This window comes from Etheostoma spectabile, chromosome 16, assembly GCF_008692095.1.
Source record: "Etheostoma spectabile isolate EspeVRDwgs_2016 chromosome 16, UIUC_Espe_1.0, whole genome shotgun sequence".
NCBI classification, from domain to species: domain Eukaryota; kingdom Metazoa; phylum Chordata; class Actinopteri; order Perciformes; family Percidae; genus Etheostoma; species Etheostoma spectabile.
The window spans coordinates 5,708,654-5,721,435 of record NC_045748.1 but is presented as its reverse complement, the minus strand read 5'-3'; the positions used below and the strand labels follow the sequence as shown (position 1 = coordinate 5,721,435).

Sequence of the window (12,782 nt, the reverse complement as noted above, 5' to 3'; positions counted from 1 at the left end):
TTATTATTATTATTATTATTATTATTATTATTATTATTATTAACTGAAGAAGGTAAAGTAAAGTGCTATGGAAGGGGGATGTGGGGAGTTTTTGAACAATGCATCCTCTGATGTGGCTCATTGTTCTCACGTTCTTCTGGCACTAGCCTCCTACTGATTCGATAACATGAATGGTTTCAAAACAAATGGGAATTGTAAAGATTTATCACATCGGCAAAGAACATCACTGGCCTCCACATTCAACCACAACCACATTCAAAATCAATAAACAGCTCAACGTACCACAGTGAAGCTGAACAAGAAGGGTCAACACTGAGGCCATTCCTCCATTTTCACAAATTGTGAAATTAGTCCTCAATAAAGGTGCTGTTTTACATTGCTGGTTTAGCTCAACAATACACACACACACACACACACACACACACACACACACACACACACACACTGAGTGTTGATCTGTCTCCTCGATCACAGACAGAATGTGAAGAGCGACACTTCGCATGAAGACACATGAGGAACGCATCCAGTTCTTTGTTCCTCTCTACTTTTGTCATGAATGATTAACAGCACAGATTCTATATTTATATATGTATTTCCGTCCCAAGTCTTGAACTATATCATTGTTTAAAGTTTAAAGGGTACAACGAGGCAAATTACAGGCTGCACTGTATGCAACATGACAGGGCAAGCAGAATGGATACTAGTCCATACACCCAAATCACTCCAATAGACGTGGCAGTAGAAGGTCCATGCTCATCACTTAATATTGTTCTAAAGTTATAACTGACTTAAGAAGAGATAAGTACGGAATTCTTATATTTCACTGAGAAACTATGAAAAACACTTAATAGTTTAGACTATGGAAAATCCACATAGTAGCGAAAAAACAGTTTCTGACAGCTCAAGTTAAAGTCTTCAGTCGTCTAGCTTTGTCTGACCTACAGTCCAAAACCCAAATATATTCAGTTTGCAATAATACGAAACAACTAAAAATCTGGAACCAGAAGATGCCAAAATTATAAAACTGAAGTGACTCATCGATGATCAAAATTGTTTCAGCTCTCATTAAATACCTAAAAATGCACCTGAGTCCTATAATGTCACAATCATATGTTGCTCTGCTGTAACATTAACAAAAAAAAATAATTAGCTTCAAACTAAATGCACCCTAAGGGAATAATGCAAACAGGATCCAGGGAATTTACTGTGTATTTCATGCATGTAGTTATCGTTTGGACTGACTTTAAATGAGAGCTATAGTTTACCAGGCTTACATTATGAGACTGTAAAATAACCTAAAAAGAGGGTCCGCAATGATAAAAGACAGATCACAAACATGCCAAAAAACATGTTTTTTTGTTTTTGTTTCAAGCAATGGCCGTGACGGAGTAACTTTTCATTCCTCTGTACACACAACCTATTTTGCTTGAAAAGATTTGTTTTGACATCAAGATAGATGCCATATGTTATATGATTTTGGTTTTTGCAGATGTGGAACATGAACCTAGTGTGTTCTTACCATAGACTGTATAATATTAATAGACAGAGCATGTGGGACGTTACCCATTTGTTTGTGGAGATTTGCTATGAGTCGCTCCGGGTGCAGTCGTACTGGTTGCGGACAAGAGGGAGGAGTGAGGGAGGAGTGAGGGAGGAGCCCTTTCACTCTACATTACGTTACACACTTTCACTGGCAATCACATCACAGCCACGCCCTAAAATACCCCCTTGCTTTATCGCCGATTTTAAAATTAACGAGACCATAATTCAAAAAAGGAACATCATTCTGTGTTGCAGAGGTAATAAATCAAGTGAGAAGTGGGTCACTTTCCCACAGACTTCTAGAGAAACCGACCTCCTTTTGCAAGCGCATGTGTCGCCCCCTGCTGGAATCCAGATAGAATGCAGGTTTAAGGCACTAACCGAGTGCTTTGTCCATTAATAATATACAGTCTATGTTTCAAACTCCACTTTTTTTGTAACCGGAAGGGGGGCTTTTGAAAAGAAACAGCCGGCTTTGTTGGATCTGACTGTATTTACAGTAGATGTGAACATGAATCATGGTTGTGCTGTGCTCTTCAATTCAGTCTATCCTTTGTCTGAACTATGTTGCATTTTCTTTCAGTACAATGTAGGTATCTGCAGTTTGTTTCCACTGCAGCATTCAACGTGAGCTAAAATAGTTTCTGCCTCAAACTTTTCTGGTCAGTTGAAAATGTGCTCTCATACTGCCATTGTGAGGAGAAAGACAAATATTCTTAGAACGTTATGTAACCATACAGGGCACTTCTGCTTTGCCAGACCCTCCTCCAAAGCGTGCCGAAGGAGAGTCTGGCTACTCCACACAGCATTCGGGGATGGGTTCTGCTGTGTTACGCTGTTGATTCGATGCAGAAGCATTAAACGGCCTTAAGTCTCATTGCTACCTCAGCAGAGACTTCAGGAAGCTAATGATTGAAGCAATGGATTTAGACCTAGTTACAGTCCCTACAAATGTAGTCAAATACATTTGAGTAACTAAATATGAAATACATGCACTATAAGTACATCTTGAGTACAACTAAATAAATAAAGAGCTTACGTATACAGTACTGCAAATGCACAGGCCCATCTTGCTGCAGTGGTCTACGTTTTGTTAACACTGCAAAATATAATTAAACTCATTGGAAAAAAAATTACGCATGTCCTAAATGATAGTGTACTTTCTGATTTATGGAAAAGAGAAAAAAAATCCCATATTGTAGCTGTAGCTGTGTTAGGACATGCTGTAAAAAAACACTCTGCTCCTCTACAACGATGGCTGTATCTGCATGGAGCTGTCTGGGCAACACAACACAAAGAATAACCCAAAAGTAGCGCAGTGTGGGCACGGGCCGGGTCATTGCCACATTGGGCCTTTTGCTGCTGCATGTCCCTCTTTCAGTTTACTTAGCCTGTCCATGTAATGATAGGGCTATCTGTAAAAATACCACTGCAGCACCACACTCTCTCATTCGGTCTCCTTCTCTGCAAAGTGAGCATCTTCTCCTGCGCACAATGGCTGCTGTTTCTTCACAGCTCTGTCACTTTATGTGTTCCCTCAACTTGGGTTACAACCGGGGACGACTGCCTCACAACCTGCCTCTATTTCCAATCTCTCTTTTCGTTTTTTTCTCTGTGCTCTCCAAGCACAATGGCCTTAGGTGTTTGTATGGAATGGCCTGTACAAAGATTGCGCTGTGGTTTTTTCCCGCCGTCATTTTATGTGACTTCCAGTTTAAAGTCAACAGCAGGCAACACTTCCAAAACCACCCAAAGACACTGCTGTTGTCCTTGTCTTTGTTTTTGTTTCTATGTTTCCCAGTAAGATTGCATAATCGTATGGATAATCTGAAGGAAAGCTTGTTCTTTATTGCAGCTTCTTTCCAGTTATTTCTTCACGCATTTAAAGCACAGTAGCACTAGTTACTCTCTAAAGACAGATACAGCTGTTTCTCCTCTTTCTTTCACTCTTGTTTATGTGTTCTCCGGTGCACGGAACGATACGAGCATCCATAAAAGGGCTGCTGCCTTGCCTTTGTCAGTTTCTGTCAATAAAAATGTCCACCAGTGCATGTGTTAGTGGTACAGTAGCCGTACAAGTGGGCGGGACAAGACATCTGGCTTCTGTGCTTTTAGTTACAGGGCAGTGGAATCTATTTCAGAAAGGTTTATAGGTGGAGGTAGGGTGAGTTTTGGTTTATACATTATTATAGCTTACCCTTCCTCCTCTGTCTCTTCTCTGTCTTCACACACACACTCACACTCACACACACACACACACACACACACCACACACACACACACCACACACCACACACACACACCCACCACCCACACACCAGGCAGTTTCCATATTTGTCCCCTCAATTCACCTCTGTCCCTATTAGTATTGGAAAGAATCCAGCCTGGGTTACAGGATATTCGGGATGGTGTCCTACAAGTGGAAATAACCACACACAGACACACACAGACACACACACACACACACACCACACAACACAACACACACACACATTGGACTCTCTATCTGTGTCCTGTCCTGTTCAAAACATCTCAATAGAAATATTAACCACCTTCACATGACGCATGACATCCCACCAAAGTGAATGATACTCCTTCACTCCAGATTGATGCTTTACGGTTATTCGTGTTAAAGGATTTCAGGTTTTTGGATTTGTGTGACTGAAGGCACTCCTTAGACTCCCACACATGTGCTCTGTGACTTTATCTTACCCAATGGAGACAAATTGTTTTCTGTAGGCCTGGAGAAATGAATCCCAGACAGCTGAGCCCCTTTTAAAGCAATTTCTAGCACACATCTGAGACCCTGGTTCACAATGGTAGTTGCTTGAGAATGACTTCTGCTGCATTGCTTATGTATAAACATGCAGGACAAACGGCAGGTGATCCGATCTTTGCTAAACCTTTACGTCTTGTGGAGAACACGACCTAACATTGTGTGTGTGTGTGCGTGTGTGAATGGTTTTAAAGACAGGGTTAGGATAGGCTTGATAAAGTATATACATATTTACATTTTACAAAATTGAAAAGGCTACTTATTCCTATGTATACCAAAACAATACAAAGCACACCAACTTAGTCAAAAACTAAGTGGGAAAGTGAGACATTTTTCAAGTCAATAATGGATGGTTTTGTAGTTTTGTGTACTGAAGCTATAGTTTTATGTGGTACTTCTACTTCTTTCACTTCACTTGGTTTTCTGCTTCCTGTCTCTGATTAAATAAAGACGGATTTGGCGACAGTCTGTACCCTTCAAAACAACTAGAAGTGAAACCAGACCAAAATCCACATGTCAGCGTAGCACAGTAAAGACTCATCTTTGTTGGCGTTAATTGCTTTTGTAGGTAATTGAAACCACAAACTAAAAACTCTCCTCTTTGAAAAACAGTACCAACAACAGGTCTATTCAACAGCAGCTGAATGAAGTGTTTCACACCAAGCAGCGCTACAATCACAAGTGCTTTGGTCGACAATGCTCTCTCTTTGACCATTCTGTGCTGTTCTGTTTGTATCAGTGTGAATGTTATCCTGGTGTCCCTGACAACGTATAACGTTGATGTTATTACGGCGCTTATGATAAGCTACAGTAGCTGCAGGCTAACAGAGTCTCTTTCATGCCGAGATTTGATTGAGGTGGAGCGCGTGCCGGACTCACGGATGCCACATTGACCCCGAGCCTTGGCACAGGCCTAATTTTCAGGGCGTGCTCTGATCCCCATCTATCGAATACAGGAGCTATGAAATAACAAATACGCATGTTGGCTGATTAACTTCCCTCTCATTGCTTAAAACTGAGAGAAATCTGTGTGTCTCATGCCCTCATGTTTTCCTCTACTATTTGCTGCAGGGTGCAGTTTCTACCACTTTATGCTGTGTTCTCGCTATCTGTCTTGCCAAAAAACACACAAGGGAAGAAAAAAAAATCCCATTTAGAGGCTTTTCCTTTTTGCCCTCATTTCCCAGTCATTTAAAAGGCATTCTTGGCCATGCATACAATATTAGGCCGAGTAAGCATCTTTCCAGGGCCTATCGGACATCTTTACTCCTTCTTTGTACACAAATACATGGTGATATGCAAACAGAAACAGTCTAGTACCTGCTTGCCAATTAGCCACTAGTCCACCGTAGCGCAGGCAAGATGCACTTTTATTTTGCTTCCCAATACACATATAAATCAGAGATGATCACACAACTCATTCATTCATAGTGTTCAGTTAACATAACAAGACTTTGATTTTATTTCACATCAGCTTTCATTGTTAATTCTAATGGACCTTCTCTGTACTGCTAAATCTCTCTCTCTCTCTCTTTCTCCCTCTCCCTCTCTCTCTCTCTCTCTCTCTCTCTCTCTCTCTCTCTCTCTATATATATATATATATATATATATATATAAATACATATACATATGCATAATAAATGCAATATCTACATTGCCCATTCTGTTCACTAATCTGATATCATTTAAAAAACAAGACTAGAAAAACATTAGAGAACCCTTTTGCAATTATGTTAGCATATAATGTAATCTGAAAACTGCTGCCCTGGTTAAAAAAACAGTGCATATACATACATAAATATGTACACAAACACATATATATATATATATATATATATATATATATTCCTCACCCCCTGCAAATAGAAAACACTCACATACAAGTATACCAATCAAGGATGTCCTTTTTTCGCAGCTACAATGATCACATGCCCCCACTTCATTGGGGAATAAATGACTATCTTACAGCAATGCTTGATGGGAATCAGGAAGCTCCTCCCAGAGACACAAACGCAGGAAGTGCCCACAGAATCACATCACTCTCTTTTTTCCACCTTTTCACTCTCTTCCGCTGGCAATTACGCCCTGCTTTAACTTGCTTTTCTTGTATCTTTCTGTTTCGGCTACATACGTTTCCCTGTTGCCTTCCTCCAGCTCTTATTTTCTATAATATCTGACCTCATCTTCCTTCCCCCTTCATCTATTAAATCTTACTCTGTCTTTACTCATTGTCAACTCTTGTATCTGTTTTTAGAGAGGATGATGCATATGTGTACAGTAGCTCTTGGTGTTTGTTTTCACACACAAGTGGACGAGAAGAATGTAGATTTTGCTCTAAGGTTACAGATCAGCTAGATTCCAGAGCAGAATCCCACACCTCCAATACATCTCTAGTTACAGTGTGTGTGTGGTGTGTGTGTGTGTGTGTGTGTGTGTGTGTGTGTGTGTGTGTGTGTGTGTGTGTGTGTGTGTGTGTGTGTGTGTGTGTGTGTGTGTGTGTGTGTGTGTAACCAGATAATGAGTGTGTTTGTGTTGAGCTACATATAGTCGCACTAGGACTCTCGTTTGATGTTTCAGATATGGCTGATGTAATAAAGTGTGCTAATGTTGATGTCCTCAGTGATTTGATGTAGCTATAGGATGTCCCAGTTCTTGATTTGTAGCATCACATTTGGTGCACATTGTATGTAACTGATGTAGTCACATAGCTCTTTTAGTAATACCAGTTTGGACCATGTGGATAGGATTGAAATACTCTGTGTGCCGGAGTTGAGGACTGGATTTAAGACTGGAGAGAAAGCCAAACAGAGGATGTGATTGGTAAATATCTCAATTTGGTCAAAACTGAAGAGTACACAGTGCTGGACAGAGCAACAGATGTGATGTTACAAAAACAGAACTTTTGTTATCATTACTCAGTATGTCAGACCTGATCCACAAGGCCAAAATGAGCCTTTAGACCAAACAAAGCCTGAAACAAGTGACATTGGGATGTCCATTAGTGTACCTATGTATGATGTCTTCCAGCCTCTTCCCTTGTTCTTCATCCTGTTGCAGCTGTTTCCGCCGGGCCTCTTCTTCCTCCGCTCCCATTCCCTGGAGGAGCCATCGCTCACGCATGGCTTTGGACTGAGGAGGGGGACAGAGAAACGTTAGGGGACATTCCATTTGTGGCAACCATTTTGGAGGTCCTCTTCCACAGTGCATGTGAGAAGCTGCTCAAACTACAACTCATAGTTGGAAAAATGTCAACCCACTACAGCAACACCACAACACAGCTTCAAATAGATCTTCTTGTCTGACACTTGTTATGACATTCTTAGAAATCATTAACAGCCAATGGACCTCCATTACGGAAATTTGTGATTAATTTGTGAGATAACTGCCAAGCACAGCTACAACAAATAAACAGACACGTAAGCCCACGCATGCACACAGTTTTTACATAACACAGAGAGACTCCTAACTCTGTAAACTGTTACTCAAAGGAAAACACTCTTTGCTAACGTGAATGCCATGCGGCCGAGAGAGCCACAGTACTTAGTGATATATGGTTATTTATCTTGTTACATGACAGCACATAGGCCAATGTTTATGTTTGGTGTCGTACAAACTCAGAGGGAGATGTTCATCCACAAACAGGGCTGTTTTTCTTCAATACCTTGAGTTCTTTAGTCCAATTTGTTTACCTTACATTCCAAAGACTTTGCCTTGTGCTTTCATTTGGGACTCTTCTATTAGATTTTGCTTAACTGCAGTTAACTGAAAGGAATGAAATACTTGTAAGTGTGCATTGTGTCCTTTCATCATGTTACTGCTGGGTGAGAAGACGGACGGCAGTTTTTGTCACACACTCATTCCTCAGTGGTAGAACTTGTGAAGTGTCAGCTGCTGCCTGAAGACACAGCGTCACACAGACCATCTCAACATGGATAAAGCATAATTCCAGCCTTCTCCTCTCTTACACTACCTCGTTTCTGTTCAAATAGACTTGCCTGATGTTGACAGATGAATTGTGCCTACTTGGCTCTGCTAATTGACATTTAACAAAGCGAATCACGTCTCATCTCTCTCTTTAGAGCAGCTCTGTCTGCGGCTTTGTCTCCAAGACACATTTGATCACACAAAAGTACACAGCACAGTGTTTACGTTAATAAAATGTACAATCTAGATTAGATCTAGATTAGGCCCTTGCGTTAGATCCCTGAACAACTTGTCTGCACCATGGTGCATTAAATACACCGAGGTGAAAGTACCAATCATCTCATCACTCAAGCGTTACTGCTTGTCTTTAATGTTTTAAAGATGGATGCCAGAGCCGCTTGTTTATGTCTCTAATGTCTTGTCTCTGCCTGGGACTCTGTCTTGTTACCACAACAGAGTCGAGCGGGAACACTTAGCTTCACCTTTGGCTGTTTGCTGTCAAACATACAGTAATGAGCTCTGCAGAAACTCTTCCAAAGCATTTTACCACCTGCTGTCAGAATGTGGCAGTGGGTCTATGTTTGTTTGTGTCTGCGTGTGTGGCTTGCTGCACACCCACACAGCCAAGCTAAGGCCACATACATCATGTGCATCACATATTCAAAGCTGTCAGACAGAAATATTTCGAATGAAAGTCAACTTGCGTAAGCTGTTTGTCAACTATACTGAATGAATGTGCTTCTCCGAAACCCAGTTTAACCATTGAACTGAAATATAGTAATCACAAAAACTGCAATACCTTTGGATGTTTGTAGTTTGCAATAGCTAGGGCTCCCTGTCACACCTGGTTCTTTTGTACATTTTGAGATTGCTCATTGCTCATTTTGTCCTCTGCCAATTCATTGAGCTAAATAGACCCCTGTTCATAGTAACTTGTTGTTGCTGTCTATCTTAAAAAAAGAGATTTTTTTAATACAACAAACTGTTAAAAAGTAACCTAAACATGAAGTCTGGAGTTGAACTTAAAAGTTTTAAAGTCAGACACACCGGTGCAAATAGCCCTTATGCAGCTAGATTTGCCCATCCATGATGTTTGTTTGTCTTTAAAGGGACTCCCAGGGATCATAGCAATATTATGTACGTAAGGCAAAGAAAGGATCATTTAGCCAGAGGAGGATGTTGGCCTGCAGCTGACCTGGACTTCTGACATCCCTGTGGAATGTTATTAATAAACTCCTACTCTTAAATGAAGTGTTATTACACCTAAATTAAGTTTTCTGGACCGTTTCGACAGTCAACAAAACAGCGTTGACTAAAGTTGTGTGAAATAATTGACCAGTTGTTTCCTCTGAGAACCAGCCTGCTCTCTGCTCTCTCTCACGCTGTTTAATAGACATTCCATTTCCTGTTGAGCTCTGACACACTTTGAGATGGACTCTTAAAGAGAAGGTTTGGGGCTGTTTAGAAGGATTTTCCCAATCCATTAAAAACAATTGCAATAACCAACAGCATGAGAAAAAGTCAACCATTTACTGAGGAGACCAGGCTTCAACAGAAAGGTTAATGTTACCTTTACTCTGAAATCATCATGGTGTTTACATGGTCCCAACGCCTCCATTCTGAGAGCCTGGAATCATGAAGCCAAGAGGTTCTTATCAAGTCTCTGGGCTCCAGTCTCCATTTCCTCTCCCAGGCCACTGTGTCTCCGGAGAGCGGACTACAAAGCCTGCTTCATGCTGCCTGGCTGTGTGGCACTCAGAGCTAATGGCCATAAAATGGGACTGTGTGACCAGATGCCGATTGCATCTGGAGTTTTAGCCTGTTGGTGTTATATGAAAGAAAAGTCAACATAGCAGTACACTAGTTCTGTAGGGACTCCAATCCCTGTTTAGCTCAGTGGATGACAGAGACTAACACTAACATGTTTGGGTTAGGGCGCATTTAGGTGATATGTCCTACATGGTTTTCTTTTTCATGGGGGGCATGGGACGTACAATGTCAATAGATAAAGTCACAGGCCATCTCATAAAGTATGATAACTGGACAAGGTTTTTTTTCTTCTTTTTTAAATCATTTTAGAATTTTGAGTTAGGGATCTGTAGGTGCTGCTCCTTTCTTTATTCACCTTGAGATGGCTTGATAACAAGCTATTAATTTAGGTTGCATGATTTCCTGTGCAACAGGAAAGAGCTACCAGACAACAAATGGGGCGCCTTGGTGGCCTAGAGGTAAAGGCGCTGACCATGAACTATTGCTCGTCATTCCCAATCCCTCCCCTCACTTCCTGTCATCTCATACTGCCAGCTATCTCATAAAGACATACAATGACTTAAAAATAATAATAACAAACTAGAACTACAAGCAGTTAAGATGTGGTCCAAGCCACCTGGCGTAAATTGCCCCTGGTGACGCGGGGAGAGTGCAAAAGCAGGACCCAAAGTGTAACTGTGGGGAGGCAAACATGAGGAAATATCAACAGGTGTGAGCGGCAAGGTCTGCGGTACATTGGCATTTCAAATATCTCATTAACATTAATTGAGTAAAAGAGTCAAAATTGGTCTACGTCAACTATAGTGCCCTCTAAATGCCGATCTTGCCAAATTTGGTACAGAGCCACAGAGCAGCATGCCGAACGAGCATCACAAGTTTCGTGTCGATAGCAATTACTATGGCAGAGAAATTGTAATCGCATTGCACGCATTGAGTTATTGGCTGAAACACATAAACATTGATTATAGCGCCTCCTAATGGGTGATTTTTGCCAAATTTTGTACAGAGCATCGTAGTGGGATGAAAACAATAATCTATAACTGTTTGCTGATTTAATTTGGCCAAGAAATGTTAAAATTTGTATTTGGTAGCTATCTAGGAAGATTTATTTGGCAATCAAATGCGCATACTTTAACTTTTGAAAATTCTTTTGATCAGTTTTGGTTAGGCATATTTGGAGATGCTAGGGTTTCATGCAGATCGGTCTAAGGCCTAGGGGGAGTTATGAAAGGTTGGTTTTGCACATTGTGCAATATTTTAAAAAGACTTCTTAGCAGAAATGGGCGTGGCCTATATCACATGATTTAACTTGATTCAAGGAACATGTGGATGTAAGTTTTTCTAATGTGCAATGAGTAATGTGGAAGTTTTAACACATTTTATGTCATTATAACACCACCTAGTGGGCCACATGTGTAATATTTGGTAGGTGAGGTCCTTGACCCATTGTAAATCTACCCTGTAAATTTAAAGTTATTCAATTTAGTATAAGTGGTGAATCCAAACGTGGGTCCCAACGTGGGTGCCATGCGTATTTTGCCCAATCAGTAGGGGTGGCCTCAGGAGGGGCCCTAGATGGTATCCACTACATTTCGTACAAATCAGATGAACCGTTCATGAGATATAAACCTTTCGTATTTGTATCACCCCTAGTGGCCAATTTTCGTAAAATGTGTGGGGGACCTTCAGACCTTCAAACAAGAATAATAAGTTTCGCGTTAGCATTTCGCGTTAGCACTTATTTTGTCCAAGATATGGCAAAGTTAGTGTTTTCCCAGATAACTACACAAATTTGTTTGTGCTTAATATGCATTACTTTTATCCTTTAAAAAATATTTTGATAGCTTTTTGTCAGGTCGATCTGTAGATGCTATGTGCTCAGGGAGATCGGTCGCACAGTCCAGGAGGAGTTTCGCAAAGCAGGTTTTGGATAAATAACAATTTTTCACAAAGTCTAGGTGGAAATGGGCGTGGCCTACTGTATATCAGGAGATTCGGTTGGATCCAGGAACACAAGGACATACAGTATGTTTTGGAATAGGTGATGTATGGTATGAGAGTTGTAGGGCCAAACAGGTTTTTTTCTGCTATAGCGCCACCTGGAAGTGGGTTTATTGTTGCGCCTGAGGTCCCTGCAGGGTTCTGGACCAATCCTGAAAATGGCCCCCCCCACCATGTATGCGTTTGGGCTGTAGCGGCAGTTTTATCAGTGGAAAAATAATCTCTGTGAAAACAATAGGGTTCCTGCAGCATCGGGCTTGGACCCCAAAAAAGAACCATGTATGTAAAACAGCAAATGGGGAAGCATTTGAGAACTGGATGTTGGCTAACCTATAATCAGCCAGTGATATTATAAAAATGCAGTATGACAAGACAAGCTAGTAGTCTATAGTGTAGGGTAACCCACATCAGGTCAAAAAAAGAAAAGAAAATAGACACTAGGAGAATGAAGTGTGTCAGCATCATTACTGGGTTAGCTGGACTCACTGGTGACGGTGGCAGAGAGGAGGACATTGGACAAACTGCTGGATATTACTGAAAATGCCAGCCACCCCCTGCACAGCGTCATCAGCACCCAGAGGAGCTGGTTCAGTGGAAGGCTGCTCCTTCCCAAGTGCCGGACCAACAGACTCAAGGACTCCTCATGCCATGAGACTGTACAACTCCTCACTAGGGGGGAGGAGGAAATAGGGCAGAGAGGACAATATATACTGTCTTTTTTATCTATTTTTTATTTCTTTTTTTCTTGCTAAAACTGCTGCTGGAACTT

The 12,782-nt window shown here is 41.1% G+C and overlaps 1 protein-coding gene across 2 annotated transcripts in view; it reads right to left on the bottom strand.

Annotated features, from left to right (window-relative positions):
* Positions 1-12,782, bottom strand: part of palm2akap2 (PALM2 and AKAP2 fusion) — a 104,854-nt gene that overhangs the window by 66,088 nt on the left and 25,984 nt on the right. For both annotated transcript variants that reach the window (XM_032538968.1, XM_032538969.1), the window contains exon 4: positions 7,326-7,447. In XM_032538968.1, the coding sequence (XP_032394859.1) occupies positions 7,326-7,447 (122 nt within the window). The remainder of the gene's footprint in view (positions 1-7,325; positions 7,448-12,782) is intronic.